Source organism: Thermobia domestica, chromosome 1 (assembly GCF_964235325.1).
Source record: "Thermobia domestica chromosome 1, izTheDome1.hap1.1, whole genome shotgun sequence".
In the NCBI taxonomy this organism is placed as follows: Eukaryota; Metazoa; Arthropoda; class Insecta; order Zygentoma; family Lepismatidae; genus Thermobia; species Thermobia domestica.
The window spans coordinates 119,568,433-119,587,431 of NC_137454.1; the positions used below are offsets into that span (position 1 = coordinate 119,568,433).

At 37.5% G+C, this 18,999-nt stretch overlaps 1 protein-coding gene across 1 annotated transcript in view; it reads left to right on the forward strand.

Moving 5' to 3' along the window:
* The window catches only part of LOC145688412 (uncharacterized), a 207,291-nt gene that overhangs the window by 163,802 nt on the left and 24,490 nt on the right, over positions 1-18,999 (forward strand). Inside the window, exons 16-19 of the mRNA XM_081762619.1 lie at positions 672-931; positions 1,713-1,886; positions 3,367-3,543; positions 3,910-4,116. Coding sequence (XP_081618745.1) covers positions 672-931; positions 1,713-1,886; positions 3,367-3,543; positions 3,910-4,116 — 818 coding nt within the window. The remainder of the gene's footprint in view (positions 1-671; positions 932-1,712; positions 1,887-3,366; positions 3,544-3,909; positions 4,117-18,999) is intronic.

The window sequence follows — 18,999 nt, forward strand, 5'->3', positions numbered from 1 at the left end:
TTAGAAAAGAAATTTTTTTCCTCTTGTTTGTTTGTAAATATTCTCTCTATTTCTCCAGAGAGATATCTTTTGGAAGAAAATAGGAATCGAACAGTTTCCTCCCGAGAAGACCTTTTTCACTCACAGTAAAAGATCTCACTTTTCACTCTAGTAGCGTCTTCCTGAAAACAAGTAAAATAATAATAAATAGATTCACTTCTCCTCTTGCCCCGCGGACATATTTTTAAACCTTATTGTGTCAGAGAATCGCGTAACTATGAAGAGACCCACACTCTAGCACTGACATTTTCCCTACTGCTGCCCCCAAAGTCAGAATAGTCAAGTTGCAAACATATATGTTTAATTGTTCCATTAACTGTTTGACTTAATAATGTATTGGCTCTCTTCCAGAACATGTTGTTTTCTGATTTAATACGATCGTTACGAAGATTTAATCCACTTTTTTTTTTAAAGCGCGTTGTTGAACACTTTAAGTGCATTTTGATAACTATCACAAGGGAACTATAAGAAGATAGAAGGTTTGAACTGGTCGAGAAATGAATTTAAAAAATATCCACTAACATAATTTTCGAATGTTAAGAAACTTTGAGAAAGAAATGTAACGACCTTTTTTTAAGTTTTTATTACTGAAAATATGGAAATATATTTATGAGCTGTATTACCTGTTTTAGACAATTACAAGACCAGGAATCTGGTGACAAAGTGGTGGGTCCACGTGATATCCGAGAATTGATGGCTGTTCTCCCGAATATTGATGTCTCGGATGCTATAGAGATTCCTCGAGTATTTCGCTGTGATGAACAGACTCTTCCTTGTGACCACACAAGCCGTTACAGGACCATTACTGGATGGTGCAACAATTTACGAAGACCCGAATGGGGGAAGTCCATGAGAGCTTTTAGTAGACTCATGCCTCCTTCGTATCAGGATGGTAAGTCAATGTCTTGAAAGAGATAACAACATACAAAATATGTAGAGGATATGTTTGAATGTTGCTCATTTTAGCTTTGAAACTGCATGTGACTTGAATGAAGATAAAATCTGATCTAAGCAAATACTTATTAATCTGTGCTACAGTTTACGCAATATATCATTATTTCATCGACGTATCTGATAAAGACAATGATATACTGTATTGCCGAAACTGTAATACACATTATTGGTAATAAATGTTTACTTTAGTCAGATTTTGTTTTATTCAAGAAGATTTATGTTAAATTTTACCCTTAGTTTTGGAGTAAAGCGTAACTACATAATTATGTTCCTATATAGTTTCCATGTACTGCTTTTTCATTAGCACTAAAAAAAAACCTAAAAAAATATTAAAATTCATTTAAAACTACTGCATCGATGAACATTTACATAGGGAAAACATTCTACAAATAAACTCAAATTTTATAATCAGAATCTCTTTGATAAAGTTTCCTTAATGTCTTTTTTACTATTTTTGATTGCAATTTGCCACAAAGTAGATTCAAGTCTGCTTTAGTTTTAAACTTAAAAGACTTTCCTGATAGCTGTAGAGAAGCAGTTAACGATGTTTTACAACTTCACTTTGATAAATGCAAGAAACTTTTGTTCTAGTACTGAATAATTAATTTCTAGAAATGAAAAAAATATGTCTTTAGACTACGAAATTATATTTCTTGTAATATTTCTTCATTTTAAAATGAGAGAAATTTGTCACTTGAATGTTATGTTTTGCATCACAGGTCTTATGAGTCCACGTGCATTGTCTGTGTCGGGTTCTCCGCTGCCAAGTCCTAGGCTGGTGTCTGTTAACATCCACAGTGACGTTAGTAGACCACATGTAAGGTATTCCCTAATGCTGATGCAGTTTGCACAGTTGATAGACCATGATCTCACACATACACCAGTCAACAAAGGTGAGTACACTATCAACACAACTACTATTATTTATTGCAAAAGATACGCAGATAAACAAATCTTATTTGAATAGTTCGGTTACTCGGGTCTTCGAAGACCAAACAAGTGTCAGGTATTAATAACAGTCATCATTTGGTATAGTCTTCCCAGCATGTTAAATAGCCCGTGGGAATTTACGTTACAGATAATGTAGGATAATACAGAGAGGGAACATACAAAATGCAAACACATAAATGGCATGTGTAAGTAAGATGGAAAGTAAATTACATTCTGTAAAACCACTTGCATTCATACTTTTGTCCATCATATAGATGGTAGGTTTATGATCAAACGAGCAGTATTACGCTCGAAATGCAAGCGCTATACTACTGAAATATCAAGACTTATAATCTTAAATAATTTTGAAGAACCAGGACTAATATTACCACAGGTTTATGTAATTTCTTTCTATGCTAATGGAACAGTATAATTATGTCTAAACACACTAACAAAAACAGCGGTTAGATAATTTCTTGTCAAATCCGAAAAATTACAAAGAGAATCGACCGACTGCTCTTCTCTTATTTTTTTGCGTATTGATTTCAATTTTGTTAATTAATTTGTTTAGGCTTTGAACAAAAATAGCAAAATATATACCTTGCCCTACATTTCCTTACAATTAGAAACAAACAAAAATATCCTACTAACGTAGGAAATTGCTAAGGGACAAGGATCAAAGGTATTGTGCATATTAATGTGACTGGTCTAAACCTCTTTTTTTTTTAAATGATTCTGTAAATGATATTCATTTTAAATTGATTGTAAGATAATTTTTAAAAAGTACAGTAGTATAATTTTAATATTTACAAGTTATCCCCTAGCTATTTCATAGAAAATTAACAATTGTAGCATACACAAGAAACAAATAATAAAGTAAAATTTGATGAATGTATAATGACTGATTGATGGTTGATTACTAAAGGAAATTCTTCCTTATTTTTTTTTAAATAAAAAATGGATGATTCTGTTTTGAATAAGAGCATTTTGTACCGGTACCTTTTATTGAGTTGAGTTGATCGTGAGTTTAACATCTCTTTCAGCAGTTAGGCTATGTGAAATGGGACCTACTGATTAACATAGAATCCGAACACATGAACTCCCGCCGGGATGTACTTTTTATGTAAGAATACAAAATCGTAGAAAAAATTTCTTTGTACTTGAAATATTTTATTTAATATTCATAATGCGTGTATATTTGAGAATATCTTTCTGTGCTTGAGAGCACATCCCCTCTAGAGAAAATACATTTTCTATTCGTATATTTATAACAAGGAATTCTGATAGAAATAAATATTCGTATTTAAACATTGTTATTGGAATTAAGTAGTGAAAGTGATTTTTCGAAATTAAATACGTATGATGTAGAAAACAACAATGATAACTCAAATAATAAAATCCCGTACATTAAGTACTGCAACATTTATTTTTCTGATATTTCAGGTTTCGGAAACTCAATATTAGATTGTCGTTCCTGTGATGCACAACAGACTGTACATCCAGAATGTTTCCCTATTCCTGTTCCTGACAATGACCCATACTTTCCTAGGGTGAATATTAGTACCGGAAGACCTCTCTGTATTCCTGTTACACGATCAATGCCTGGACAACTAACTTTAGGTAAGAGTAAGATAATTTTTGCAAATAAACTAATTCAACTCAATTTTTTAATTCATATAAGCTCATATTTTTGGAAGTCATTCATTTTGTTTTGAAAAGCAAAGGCATGTTTCTACTAACAGTAATCTAAACATAATTATATCAACCTATCTAAATATATATATAAATCTAAATATAATTATATATATGATAAAAATCACATATAATAGAAACAATAAAGAAATATAACAGATAGACACATATATAGATATACCTAGGTAGATAGATATATTTTTTATCTGTCTTAAATACATACTTATATTTTGAGTAGCATCTAGCTTACAACATGCATCTAACGGTCTCTTTTACTTTGTTATTGTGCTTTAGGGTATCGAGAACAGCTAAACCAGGTGACAGCATACGTGGATGCATCGTTTATCTATGGGTCTGACGTTTGTGAATCCCGAGAACTGCGAACTTTTGATGGAGGGCGACTGAACATCACCCGGCATCCAGTTAGAGGAAAAGCTCTAATGCCACAAATAACTACTCATCCAGAATGTAAATCTGGGTCTGGGCTCTGCTTTAGAGCTGGTAAGAAAAGATTCATTCCTCCCTAGATTCGAATGATATTTTGATTTATTTCACATTTTACAGGTACTCATACAACAGATATTGTGTGTTACAGTAAGATTAGGGAAATATAGTATATAGTGTATAATTATATACCTCTATAATCGGAAACACACTTAATTGTTTGCGTACTTCCACAAAACATACAAACACCAAATTTTGCATACTTGTTCGTCATGGGATGTGAGTAATGGGAAAATTCCGATATCACGAAAAAGGCGACATTTTCCATGTAAATGAAGTGTCGAAATTTTTCGTCGGTTTGAAATGCTGGTTTTTAGAGTAGTTCCGCACACCATAGAAACGTCATATTTTGTCAGGCAGTGAAGCTAGGAACATAGTTTATGATAGAAAAAAGAGCATTAAAATTCGTTTTCGTTTCGCGGCGCAAATCGAAAAAATGTGAAATTTGTAATGGCTGTATCTAGGAGGTAGAAATTTCGAGGTGATGTTTATTCTGATGCGTAGTTTGCGAATCCGCCCTTAAACTTGAAAAAAATAGTCATGTTCGGTGTAAGAAAGTGCTAGGAATATTATAAGGGGGCGTCTAATTCTACACAATTTGTAGATATGGTGGAATCACGAAATTGCGTTCAAGTGTGTAGAGTACAGCGCATGTGAGGGGAAAATTCCGACATGTTGGAAAAGTCGTCATCTTCGATTCAAAATGGCGGCTCAAAAATTTGTAACCATGAAAATTGTAAGTTGTGCTCTTGGTAGGTAAGCCAGGTTTCGCTATGTTATTAAGGACGTAGTTCAGTTTAAGTGAAGAAACAAATCATTGGAGAAGTCGCCATCTTGAATTCAAAATTGCCATATTTTTGAATTGCCTTCATTTGGCCTCTTATGTGGTATATTGAGGAGAATAGAACAAGCAGAATTCAACGTAGTAAGTTAGCTCCGCGGTAAAGTGTCTGGTTTCTGAGTAGCAGGTCTGGGTTCGAATCCTCGCCGACCTTGTTTTATCTTGCGTTTTTTTTCTTATCACTTTGCTTTGTTTTATCAAAATAATTTCTGTTGGCATTGCGTGAACAAAATATTTTCGTTATTACAGACATTGACGGAAAGGATATATTTATACGCTAACTGTTGAGATGGTCTCGAAACTAGGCAGTATGTTCGTGTAAAGTTTCGAGACGATACTGAAGTATTTAAAATCAAACATATGTAGCATTGGAAATGGAGCATCACCAGTGTCTCTATCGGAAGCAATGTTCGGGGGGGGGGGGAGTATTACCCCGGGGGCACTGCTGATAACATTCTATTTGTTATTGTATTATATACGTATTATTTTGATCTCGCCAGGGGCGCTCTGAGGAGGCGGTGTTCCCCAAAAATGAGTCTGAAAGAAGCAATGGGCATCTTTTTCACGATATAGTGTCCATAGAAGATAACAATACATTTTGTCTCGCGACAACAGTGTCTACTTCAAACCGGAAACGATTGCAAAGTATCTCTCTCCCCTTTTATGTCCCTCGTTAAGATACCTGCGTATACCAAATTTGGAGAGAATACCACAAATAGAAAGTATAAAATATTAATTTTAAGGAAATACACACACATACAGGGACGTACGCAGGGGGTGGTTCCTGGGGGTCCGGACCACCCCCGAAATTCCAACTTTTGTGTAAATGTAGCCTAATTTTTGGGACAAGCTTAGGAATTTCAATATAAAATACACAGATATTGAGTTTGGACCCCTCCCGAAATAAATTCCTGCGTACGCCACTGCACACATACGCTCATACACACACACACAAATGGGCCCCTCTTGAAAATTGTCTCGTCGGCAGCGTACATATTTATAATATATAAGATACGTGGAAAAGTGCCCCTTTCGATTTAATAGTTTTAGTTGCGGGTCCGGTTGGAATGAAATGCCGTATATGATAGAGTGAAGCTTATTTTCAATCACCTATGCTATAAAAATAAACTTTCAAAGAAAGAAAAAGTGAGAGAGAAACTTGTTGGGAATCGAACCCAGGTCTTTTGCACAGTAGGCTTACGTCGTTCCCCTACACTACTCAATTCCTTAGATTTTAGATTTCCTACTTACTGCTCACATAGTACTGGTACGTAGCTGGCCCGCGTCCGTGGAATTATATACCTCTATAATCGGAAACACTTAATTGTTTGCGTACTTCCACAAAACATACAAACACCAAATTTTGCATACTTGTTCGTCATGGGATGTGAGTAATGGGAAAATTCCGATATCACGAAAAAGGCGACATTTTCCATGTAAATGAAGTGTCGAAATTTTTCGTCGGTTTGAAATGCTGGTTTTTAGAGTAGTTCCGCACACCATAGAAACGTCATATTTTGTCAGGCAGTGAAGCTAGGAACATAGTTTATGATAGAAAAAAGAGCATTAAAATTCGTTTTCGTTTCGCGGCGCAAATCGAAAAAATGTGAAATTTGTAATGGCTGTATCTAGGAGGTAGAAATTTCGAGGTGATGTTTATTCTGATGCGTAGTTTGCGAATTCGCCCTTAAACTTGAAAAAAATAGTCATGTTCGGTGTAAGAAAGTGCTAGGAATATTATAAGGGGGCGTCTAATTCTACACAATTTGTAGATATGGTGGAATCACGAAATTGCGTTCAAGTGTGTAGAGTACAGCGCATGTGAGGGGAAAATTCCGACATGTTGGAAAAGTCGTCATCTTCGATTCAAAATGGCGGCTCAAAAATTTGTAACCATGAAAATTGTAAGTTGTGCTCTTGGTAGGTAAGCCAGGTTTCGCTATGTTATTAAGGACGTAGTTCAGTTTAAGTGAAGAAACAAATCATTGGAGAAGTCGCCATCTTGAATTCAAAATTGCCATATTTTTGAATTGCCTTCATTTGGCCTCTTATGTGGTATATTGAGGAGAATAGAACAAGTAGAGTTCAACGTAGTAAGTTAGCTCCGCGGTAAAGTGTCTGGTTTCTGAGTAGCAGGTCTGGGTTCGAATCCCCGCCGACCTTGTTTTATCTTGCGTTTTTTTTCTTATCACGTTGCTTTGTTTTATCAAAATAATTTCTGTTGGCATTGCGTGAACAAAATATTTTCGTTATTACAGACATAGACGGAAAGGATATATTTATACGCTAACTGTTGAGATGGTCTCGAAACTAGGCAGTATGTTCGTGTAAAGTTTCGAGACGATACTGAAGTATTTAAAATCAAACATATGTAGCATTGGAAATGGAGCATCACCAGTGTCTCTATCGGAAGCAATGTTCGGGGGGGGGGGGGAGTATTACCCCGGGGGCACTGCTGATAACATTCTATTTGTTATTGTATTATATACGTATTATTTTGATCTCGCCAGGGGCGCTCTGAGGAGGCGGTGTTCCCCAAAAAGAGTCTGAAAGAAACAATGGGCATCTTTTTCACGATATAGTGTCCATACAAGACAACAATACATTTTGTCTCGCGACAACAGTGTCTACTTCAAACCGGAAACGATTGCAAAGTATCTCTCTCCCCTTTTATGTCCCTCGTTAAGATACCTGCGTATACCAAATTTGGAGAGAATACCACAAATAGAAAGTATAAAATATTAATTTTAAGGAAATACACACACATACAGGGACGTACGCAGGGGGTGGTTCCTGGGGGTCCGGACCACCCCCGAAATTCCAACTTTTGTGTAAATGTAGCCTAATTTTTGGGACAAGTTTAGGAATTTCAATATAAAATACACAGATATTGAGTTTGGACCCCTCCCGAAATAAATTCCTGCGTACGCCACTGCACACATACGCTCATACACACACACACAAATAGGCCCCTCTTGAAAATTGTCTCGTCGGCAGCGTACATATTTATAATATATAAGATACGTGGGAAAGTGCCCCTTTCGATTTAATAGTTTTAGTTGCGGGTCCGGTTGGAATGAAATGCCGTATATGATAGAGTCAAGCTTATTTTCAATCACCTATGCTATAAAATTAAACTTTCAAAGAAAGAAAAAGTGAGAGAAAAACTTGTTGGGAATCGATCCCATGTCTTTTGCACAGTAGGCTTACGTCGTTCCCCTACACTACTCAATTCGTTAGATTTTGGATTTCCTACTTACTGCTCACATAGTACTGGTACGTAGCTTGCCCGCGTCCGTGGAATTATATACCTCTATAATCGGAAACACACTTAATTGTTTGCGTACTTCCACAAAACATACAAACACCAAATTTTGCATACTTGTTCGTCATGGGATGTGAGTAATGGGAAAATTCCGATATCACGAAAAAGGCGACATTTTCCATGTAAATGAAGTGTCGAAATTTTTCGTCGGTTTGAAATGCTGGTTTTTAGAGTAGTTCCGCACACCATAGAAACGTCATATTTTGTCAGGCAGTGAAGCTAGGAACATAGTTTATGATAGAAAAGAGAGCATTAAAATTCGTTTTCGTTTCGCGGCGCAAATCGAAAAAATGTGAAATTTGTAATGGCTGTATCTAGGAGGTAGAAATTTCGAGGTGATGTTTATTCTGATGCGTAGTTTGCGAATCCGCCCTTAAACTTGAAAAAAATAGTCATGTTCGGTGTAAGAAAGTGCTAGGAATATTATAAGGGGGCGTCTAATTCTACACAATTTGTAGATATGGTGGAATCACGAAATTGCGTTCAAGTGTGTAGAGTACAGCGCATGTGAGGGGAAAATTCCGACATGTTGGAAAAGTCGTCATCTTCGATTCAAAATGGCGGCTCAAAAATTTGTAACCATGAAAATTGTAAGTTGTGCTCTTGGTAGGTAAGCCAGGTTTCGCTATGTTATTAAGGACGTAGTTCAGTTTAAGTGAAGAAACAAATCATTGGAGAAGTCGCCATCTTGAATTCAAAATTGCCATATTTTTGAATTGCCTTCATTTGGCCTCTTATGTGGTATATTGAGGAGAATAGAACAAGCAGAATTCAACGTAGTAAGTTAGCTCCGCGGTAAAGTGTCTGGTTTCTGAGTAGCAGGTCTGGGTTCGAATCCCCGCCGACCTTGTTTTATCTTGCGTTTTTTTTCTTATCACGTTGCTTTGTTTTATCAAAATAATTTCTGTTGGCATTGCGTGAACAAAATATTTTCGTTATTACAGACATAGACGGAAAGGATATATTTATACGCTAACTGTTGAGATGGTCTCGAAACTAGGCAGTATGTTCGTGTAAAGTTTCGAGACGATACTGAAGTATTTAAAATCAAACATATGTAGCATTGGAAATGGAGCATCACCAGTGTCTCTATCGGAAGCAATGTTCGGGGGGGGGGAGTATAACCCCGGGGGCACTGCTGATAACATTCTATTTGTTATTGTATTATATACGTATTATTTTGATCTCGCCAGGGGCGCTCTGAGGAGGCGGTGTTCCCCAAAAAGAGTCTGAAAGAAACAATGGGCATCTTTTTCACGATATAGTGTCCATACAAGACAACAATACATTTTGTCTCGCGACAACAGTGTCTACTTCAAACCGGAAACGATTGCAAAGTATCTCTCTCCCCTTTTATGTCCCTCGTTAAGATACCTGCGTATACCAAATTTGGAGAGAATACCACAAATAGAAAGTATAAAATATTAATTTTAAGGAAATACACACACATACAGGGACGTACGCAGGGGGTGGTTCCTGGGGGTCCGGACCACCCCCGAAATTCCAACTTTTGTGTAAATGTAGCCTAATTTTTGGGACAAGTTTAGGAATTTCAATATAAAATACACAGATATTGAGTTTGGACCCCTCCCGAAATAAATTCCTGCGTACGCCACTGCACACATACGCTCATACACACACACACAAATGGGCCCCTCTTGAAAATTGTCTCGTCGGCAGCGTACATATTTATAATATATAAGATACGTGGGAAAGTGCCCCTTTCGATTTAATAGTTTTAGTTGCGGGTCCGGTTGGAATGAAATGCCGTATATGATAGAGTCAAGCTTATTTTCAATCACCTATGCTATAAAATTAAACTTTCAAAGAAAGAAAAAGTGAGAGAAAAACTTGTTGGGAATCGAACCCAGGTCTTTTGCACAGTAGGCTTACGTCGTTCCCCTACACTACTCAATTCGTTAGATTTTGGATTTCCTACTTACTGCTCACATAGTACTGGTACGTAGCTGGCCCGCGTCCGTGGAATTATATACCTCTATAATCGGAAACACACTTAATTGTTTGCGTACTTCCACAAAACATACAAACACCAAATTTTGCATACTTGTTCGTCATGGGATGTGAGTAATGGGAAAATTCCGATATCACGAAAAAGGCGACATTTTCCATGTAAATGAAGTGTCGAAATTTTTCGTCGGTTTGAAATGCTGGTTTTTAGAGTAGTTCCGCACACCATAGAAACGTCATATTTTGTCAGGCAGTGAAGCTAGGAACATAGTTTATGATAGAAAAAAGAGCATTAAAATTCGTTTTCGTTTCGCGGCGCAAATCGAAAAAATGTGAAATTTGTAATGGCTGTATCTAGGAGGTAGAAATTTCGAGGTGATGTTTATTCTGATGCGTAGTTTGCGAATCCGCCCTTAAACTTGAAAAAAATAGTCATGTTCGGTGTAAGAAAGTGCTAGGAATATTATAAGGGGGCGTCTAATTCTACACAATTTGTAGATATGGTGGAATCACGAAATTGCGTTCAAGTGTGTAGAGTACAGCGCATGTGAGGGGAAAATTCCGACATGTTGGAAAAGTCGTCATCTTCGATTCAAAATGGCGGCTCAAAAATTTGTAACCATGAAAATTGTAAGTTGTGCTCTTGGTAGGTAAGCCAGGTTTCGCTATGTTATTAAGGACGTAGTTCAGTTTAAGTGAAGAAACAAATCATTGGAGAAGTCGCCATCTTGAATTCAAAATTGCCATATTTTTGAATTGCCTTCATTTGGCCTCTTATGTGGTATATTGAGGAGAATAGAACAAGCAGAATTCAACGTAGTAAGTTAGCTCCGCGGTAAAGTGTCTGGTTTCTGAGTAGCAGGTCTGGGTTTGAATCCCCGCCGACCTTGTTTTATCTTGCGTTTTTTTTCTTATCACGTTGCTTTGTTTTATCAAAATAATTTCTGTTGGCATTGCGTGAACAAAATATTTTCGTTATTACAGACATAGACGGAAAGGATATATTTATACGCTAACTGTTGAGATGGTCTCGAAACTAGGCAGTATGTTCGTGTAAAGTTTCGAGACGATACTGAAGTATTTAAAATCAAACATATGTAGCATTGGAAATGGAGCATCAGCAGTGTCTCTATCGGAAGCAATGTTCGGGGGGGGGGGGGAGTATAACCCCGGGGGCACTGCTGATAACATTCTATTTGTTATTGTATTATATACGTATTATTTTGATCTCGCCAGGGGCGCTCTGAGGAGGCGGTGTTCCCCAAAAAGAGTCTGAAAGAAGCAATGGGCATCTTTTTCACGATATAGTGTCCATACAAGACAACAATACATTTTGTCTCGCGACAACAGTGTCTACTTCAAACCGGAAACGATTGCAAAGTATCTCTCTCCCCTTTTATGTCCCTCGTTAAGATACCTGCGTATACCAAATTTGGAGAGAATACCACAAATAGAAAGTATAAAATATTAATTTTAAGGAAATACACACACATACAGGGACGTACGCAGGGGGTGGTTCCTGGGGGTCCGGACCACCCCCGAAATTCCAACTTTTGTGTAAATGTAGCCTAATTTTTGGGACAAGTTTAGGAATTTCAATATAAAATACACAGATATTGAGTTTGGACCCCTCCCGAAATAAATTCCTGCGTACGCCACTGCACACATACGCTCATACACACACACACAAATGGGCCCCTCTTGAAAATTGTCTCGTCGGCAGCGTACATATTTATAATATATAAGATACGTGGGAAAGTGCCCCTTTCGATTTAATAGTTTTAGTTGCGGGTCCGGTTGGAATGAAATGCCGTATATAATAAAGTCAAGCTTATTTTCAATCACCTATGCTATAAAAATAAACTTTCAAACAAAGAAAAATGAGAGAAAGACTTGTTGGGAATCGAACCCAGCTCTTTTCCACAGTAGGCTCACGTCGTTCCCCTACACTACTCAATTCGTTAGATTTTAGATTTCCTGCTTACTGCTCACATAGTACTGGTACGTAGCTGGCCCGCGTCCGTGGAATTATATACCTCTATAATCGGAAACACACTTAATTGTTTGCGTACTTCCACAAAACATACAAACACCAAATTTTGCATACTTGTTCGTCATGGGATGTGAGTAATGGGAAAATTCCGATATCACGAAAAAGGCGACATTTTCCATGTAAATGAAGTGTCGAAATTTTTCGTCGGTTTGAAATGCTGGTTTTTAGAGTAGTTCCGCACACCATAGAAATGTCATATTTTGTCAGGCAGTGAAGCTAGGAACATAGTTTATGATAGAAAAAAGAGCATTAAAATTCGTTTTCGTTTCGCGGCGCAAATCGAAAAAATGTGAAATTTGTAATGGCTGTATCTAGGAGGTAGAAATTTCGAGGTGATGTTTATTCTGATGCGTAGTTTGCGAATCCGCCCTTAAACTTGAAAAAAATAGTCATGTTCGGTGTAAGAAAGTGCTAGGAATATTATAAGGGTGCGTCTAATTCTACACAATTTGTAGATATGGTGGAATCACGAAATTGCGTTCAAGTGTGTAGAGTACAGCGCATGTGAGGAGAAAATTCCGACATGTTGGAAAAGTCGTCATCAACGATTCAAAATGGCGGCTCAAAAATTTGTAACCATGAAAATTGTAAGTTGTGCTCTTGGTAGGTAAGCCAGGTTTCGCTATGTTATTAAGGACGTAGTTCAGTTTAAGTGAAGAAACAAATCATTGGAGAAGTCGCCATCTTGAATTCAAAATTGCCATATTTTTGAATTGCCTTCATTTGGCCTCTTATGTGGTATATTGAGGAGAATAGAACAAGTAGAGTTCAACGTAGTAAGTTAGCTCCGCGGTAAAGTGTCTGGTTTCTGAGTAGCAGGTCTGGGTTCGAATCCCCGCCGACCTTGTTTTATCTTGCGTTTTTTTTCTTATCACGTTGCTTTGTTTTATCAAAATAATTTCTGTTGGCATTGCGTGAACAAAATATTTTCGTTATTACAGACATAGACGGAAAGGATATATTTATACGCTAACTGTTGAGATGGTCTCGAAACTAGGCAGTATGTTCGTGTAAAGTTTCGAGACGATACTGAAGTATTTAAAATCAAACATATGTAGCATTGGAAATGGAGCATCACCAGTGTCTCTATCGGAAGCAATGTTCGGGGGGGGGGGAGTATAACCCCGGGGGCACTGCTGATAACATTCTATTTGTTATTGTATTATATACGTATTATTTTGATCTCGCCAGGGGCGCTCTGAGGAGGCGGTGTTCCCCAAAAAGAGTCTGAAAGAAGCAATGGGCATCTTTTTCACGATATAGTGTCCATACAAGACAACAATACATTTTGTCTCGCGACAACAGTGTCTACTTCAAACCGGAAACGATTGCAAAGTATCTCTCTCCCCTTTTATGTCCCTCGTTAAGATACCTGCGTATACCAAATTTGGAGAGAATACCACAAATAGAAAGTATAAAATATTAATTTTAAGGAAATACACACACATACAGGGACGTACGCAGGGGGTGGTTCCTGGGGGTCCGGACCACCCCCGAAATTCCAACTTTTGTGTAAATGTAGCCTAATTTTTGGGACAAGTTTAGGAATTTCAATATAAAATACACAGATATTGAGTTTGGACCCCTCCCGAAATAAATTCCTGCGTACGCCACTGCACACATACGCTCATACACACACACACAAATGGGCCCCTCTTGAAAATTGTCTCGTCGGCAGCGTACATATTTATAATATATAAGATACGTGGGAAAGTGCCCCTTTCGATTTAATAGTTTTAGTTGCGGGTCCGGTTGGAATGAAATGCCGTATATGATAGAGTCAAGCTTATTTTCAATCACCTATGCTATAAAATTAAACTTTCAAAGAAAGAAAAAGTGAGAGAAAAACTTGTTGGGAATCGAACCCAGGTCTTTTGCACAGTAGGCTTACGTCGTTCCCCTACACTACTCAATTCGTTAGATTTTGGATTTCCTACTTACTGCTCACATAGTACTGGTACGTAGCTGGCCCGCGTCCGTGGAATTATATACCTCTATAATCGGAAACACACTTAATTGTTTGCGTACTTCCACAAAACATACAAACACCAAATTTTGCATACTTGTTCGTCATGGGATGTGAGTAATGGGAAAATTCCGATATCACGAAAAAGGCGACATTTTCCATGTAAATGAAGTGTCGAAATTTTTCGTCGGTTTGAAATGCTGGTTTTTAGAGTAGTTCCGCACACCATAGAAACGTCATATTTTGTCAGGCAGTGAAGCTAGGAACATAGTTTATGATAGAAAAAAGAGCATTAAAATTCGTTTTCGTTTCGCGGCGCAAATCGAAAAAATGTGAAATTTGTAATGGCTGTATCTAGGAGGTAGAAATTTCGAGGTGATGTTTATTCTGATGCGTAGTTTGCGAATCCGCCCTTAAACTTGAAAAAAATAGTCATGTTCGGTGTAAGAAAGTGCTAGGAATATTATAAGGGGGCGTCTAATTCTACACAATTTGTAGATATGGTGGAATCACGAAATTGCGTTCAAGTGTGTAGAGTACAGCGCATGTGAGGGGAAAATTCCGACATGTTGGAAAAGTCGTCATCTTCGATTCAAAATGGCGGCTCAAAAATTTGTAACCATGAAAATTGTAAGTTGTGCTCTTGGTAGGTAAGCCAGGTTTCGCTATGTTATTAAGGACGTAGTTCAGTTTAAGTGAAGAAACAAATCATTGGAGAAGTCGCCATCTTGAATTCAAAATTGCCATATTTTTGAATTGCCTTCATTTGGCCTCTTATGTGGTATATTGAGGAGAATAGAACAAGCAGAATTCAACGTAGTAAGTTAGCTCCGCGGTAAAGTGTCTGGTTTCTGAGTAGCAGGTCTGGGTTCGAATTCCCGCTGACCTTGTTTTATCTTGCGTTTTTTTTCTTATCACGTTGCTTTGTTTTATCAAAATAATTTCTGTTGGCATTGCGTGAACAAAATATTTTCGTTATTACAGACATAGACGGAAAGGATATATTTATACGCTAACTGTTGAGATGGTCTCGAAACTAGGCAGTATGTTCGTGTAAAGTTTCGAGACGATACTGAAGTATTTAAAATCAAACATATGTAGCATTGGAAATGGAGCATCACCAGTGTCTCTATCGGAAGCAATGTTCGGGGGGGGGGGAGTATTACCCCGGGGGCACTGCTGATAACATTCTATTTGTTATTGTATTATATACGTATTATTTTGATCTCGCCAGGGGCGCTCTGAGGAGGCGGTGTTCCCCAAAAAGAGTCTGAAAGAAACAATGGGCATCTTTTTCACGATATAGTGTCCATACAAGACAACAATACATTTTGTCTCGCGACAACAGTGTCTACTTCAAACCGGAAACGATTGCAAAGTATCTCTCTCCCCTTTTATGTCCCTCGTTAAGATACCTGCGTATACCAAATTTGGAGAGAATACCACAAATAGAAAGTATAAAATATTAATTTTAAGGAAATACACACACATACAGGGACGTACGCAGGGGGTGGTTCCTGGGGGTCCGGACCACCCCCGAAATTCCAACTTTTGTGTAAATGTAGCCTAATTTTTGGGACAAGTTTAGGAATTTCAATATAAAATACACAGATATTGAGTTTGGACCCCTCCCGAAATAAATTCCTGCGTACGCCACTGCACACATACGCTCATACACACACACACAAATGGGCCCCTCTTGAAAATTGTCTCGTCGGCAGCGTACATATTTATAATATATAAGATACGTGGGAAAGTGCCCCTTTCGATTTAATAGTTTTAGTTGCGGGTCCGGTTGGAATGAAATGCCGTATATGATAGAGTCAAGCTTATTTTCAATCACCTATGCTATAAAATTAAACTTTCAAAGAAAGAAAAAGTGAGAGAAAAACTTGTTGGGAATCGAACCCAGGTCTTTTGCACAGTAGGCTTACGTCGTTCCCCTACACTACTCAATTCGTTAGATTTTGGATTTCCTACTTACTGCTCACATAGTACTGGTACGTAGCTGGCCCGCGTCCGTGGAATTATATACCTCTATAATCGGAAACACACTTAATTGTTTGCGTACTTCCACAAAACATACAAACACCAAATTTTGCATACTTGTTCGTCATGGGATGTGAGTAATGGGAAAATTCCGATATCACGAAAAAGGCGACATTTTCCATGTAAATGAAGTGTCGAAATTTTTCGTCGGTTTGAAATGCTGGTTTTTAGAGTAGTTCCGCACACCATAGAAACGTCATATTTTGTCAGGCAGTGAAGCTAGGAACATAGTTTATGATAGAAAAAAGAGCATTAAAATTCGTTTTCGTTTCGCGGCGCAAATCGAAAAAATGTGAAATTTGTAATGGCTGTATCTAGGAGGTAGAAATTTCGAGGTGATGTTTATTCTGATGCGTAGTTTGCGAATCCGCCCTTAAACTTGAAAAAAATAGTCATGTTCGGTGTAAGAAAGTGCTAGGAATATTATAAGGGGGCGTCTAATTCTACACAATTTGTAGATATGGTGGAATCACGAAATTGCGTTCAAGTGTGTAGAGTACAGCGCATGTGAGGGGAAAATTCCGACATGTTGGAAAAGTCGTCATCTTCGATTCAAAATGGCGGCTCAAAAATTTGTAACCATGAAAATTGTAAGTTGTGCTCTTGGTAGGTAAGCCAGGTTTCGCTATGTTATTAAGGACGTAGTTCAGTTTAAGTGAAGAAACAAATCATTGGAGAAGTCGCCATCTTGAATTCAAAATTGCCATATTTTTGAATTGCCTTCATTTGGCCTCTTATGTGGTATATTGAGGAGAATAGAACAAGCAGAATTCAACGTAGTAAGTTAGCTCCGCGGTAAAGTGTCTGGTTTCTGAGTAGCAGGTCTGGGTTCGAATTCCCGCTGACCTTGTTTTATCTTGCGTTTTTTTTCTTATCACGTTGCTTTGTTTTATCAAAATAATTTCTGTTGGCATTGCGTGAACAAAATATTTTCGTTATTACAGACATAGACGGAAAGGATATATTTATACGCTAACTGTTGAGATGGTCTCGAAACTAGGCAGTATGTTCGTGTAAAGTTTCGAGACGATACTGAAGTATTTAAAATCAAACATATGTAGCATTGGAAATGGAGCATCACCAGTGTCTCTATCGGAAGCAATGTTCGGGGGGGGGAGTATTACCCCGGGGGCACTGCTGATAACATTCTATTTGTTATTGTATTATATACGTATTATTTTGATCTCGCCAGGGGCGCTCTGAGGAGGCGGTGTTCCCCAAAAAGAGTCTGAAAGAAACAATGGGCATCTTTTTCACGATATAGTGTCCATACAAGACAACAATACATTTTGTCTCGCGACAACAGTGTCTACTTCAAACCGGAAACGATTGCAAAGTATCTCTCTCCCCTTTTATGTCCCTCGTTAAGATACCTGCGTATACCAAATTTGGAGAGAATACCACAAATAGAAAGTATAAAATATTAATTTTAAGGAAATACACACACATACAGGGACGTACGCAGGGGGTGGTTCCTGGGGGTCCGGACCACCCCCGAAATTCCAACTTTTGTGTAAATGTAGCCTAATTTTTGGGACAAGTTTAGGAATTTCAATATAAAATACACAGATATTGAGTTTGGACCCCTCCCGAAATAAATTCCTGAGTACGCCACTGCACACATACGCTCATACACACACACACAAATGGGCCCCTCTTGAAAATTGTCTCGTCGGCAGCGTACATATTTATAATATATAAGATACGTGGGAAAGTGCCCCTTTCGATTTAATAGTTTTAGTTGCGGGTCCGGTTGGAATGAAATGCCGTATATAATAAAGTCAAGCTTATTTTCAATCACCTATGCTATAAAAATAAACTTTCAAACAAAGAAAAATGAGAGAAAGACTTGCTGGGAATCGAAGCCAGGCCTTTTCCACAGTAGGCTCACGTCGTTCCCCTACACTACTCAATTCGTTAGATTTTGGATTTCCTACTTACTGCTCACATAGTACTGGTACGTAGCTGGCCCGCGTCCGTGGAATTACACCTCTAAAATCGAAATAGTAATCGTGTTATATATGTGTTTTTTTACGATGATTAAGGAAATGATCTCTTGTTATTTGATTGTAATAAGAAATTTGAAAGACACGATTCTAGTACAATGTTTTACTACAGTGTAGAAAGTGGTGTTGTTTTAGTTGCTATAAACATTTTTTTAAAAGCCTCCAATAATATTAATATTTAAATTACCTAGTAAATAAACGTCTTCATTGAAAATATAAGAGTAAAGATACAGGAAGACTGTATGTAATTGTCCAGTATAAATAATCATTTCAACAAGTCCTGCTGCCCAATAATTACTTTTGTACCAAAGGACAGCATTGTAATACAGTGTACTACGTTACTGTGCAAAAACTGGTGTTCAATCAAATGTTATGAACTAATGTTTAAAAAGCCTTAACAAAATTCATATTTGTAAATTACGAACAAATTTAGTCTTCATAAAAATGCAAGACGAGAGATACAGGTAGACTGCAAGAAATTGTCCAGTAAATATGAAATATTTCAAAAAGTCTTGCTGCAGGTAATATGTACTACTATGCCGAAGGGTTCTTTTATAAGGGACTTTTCTATATTACAGTGCAAAATAGTGTTTTCTCAAATGATACCAACAAATGTTTAAAAAGCCTCCAACAATAATCATATTTGTGAATCACCTACAAATTGAAGTCTTC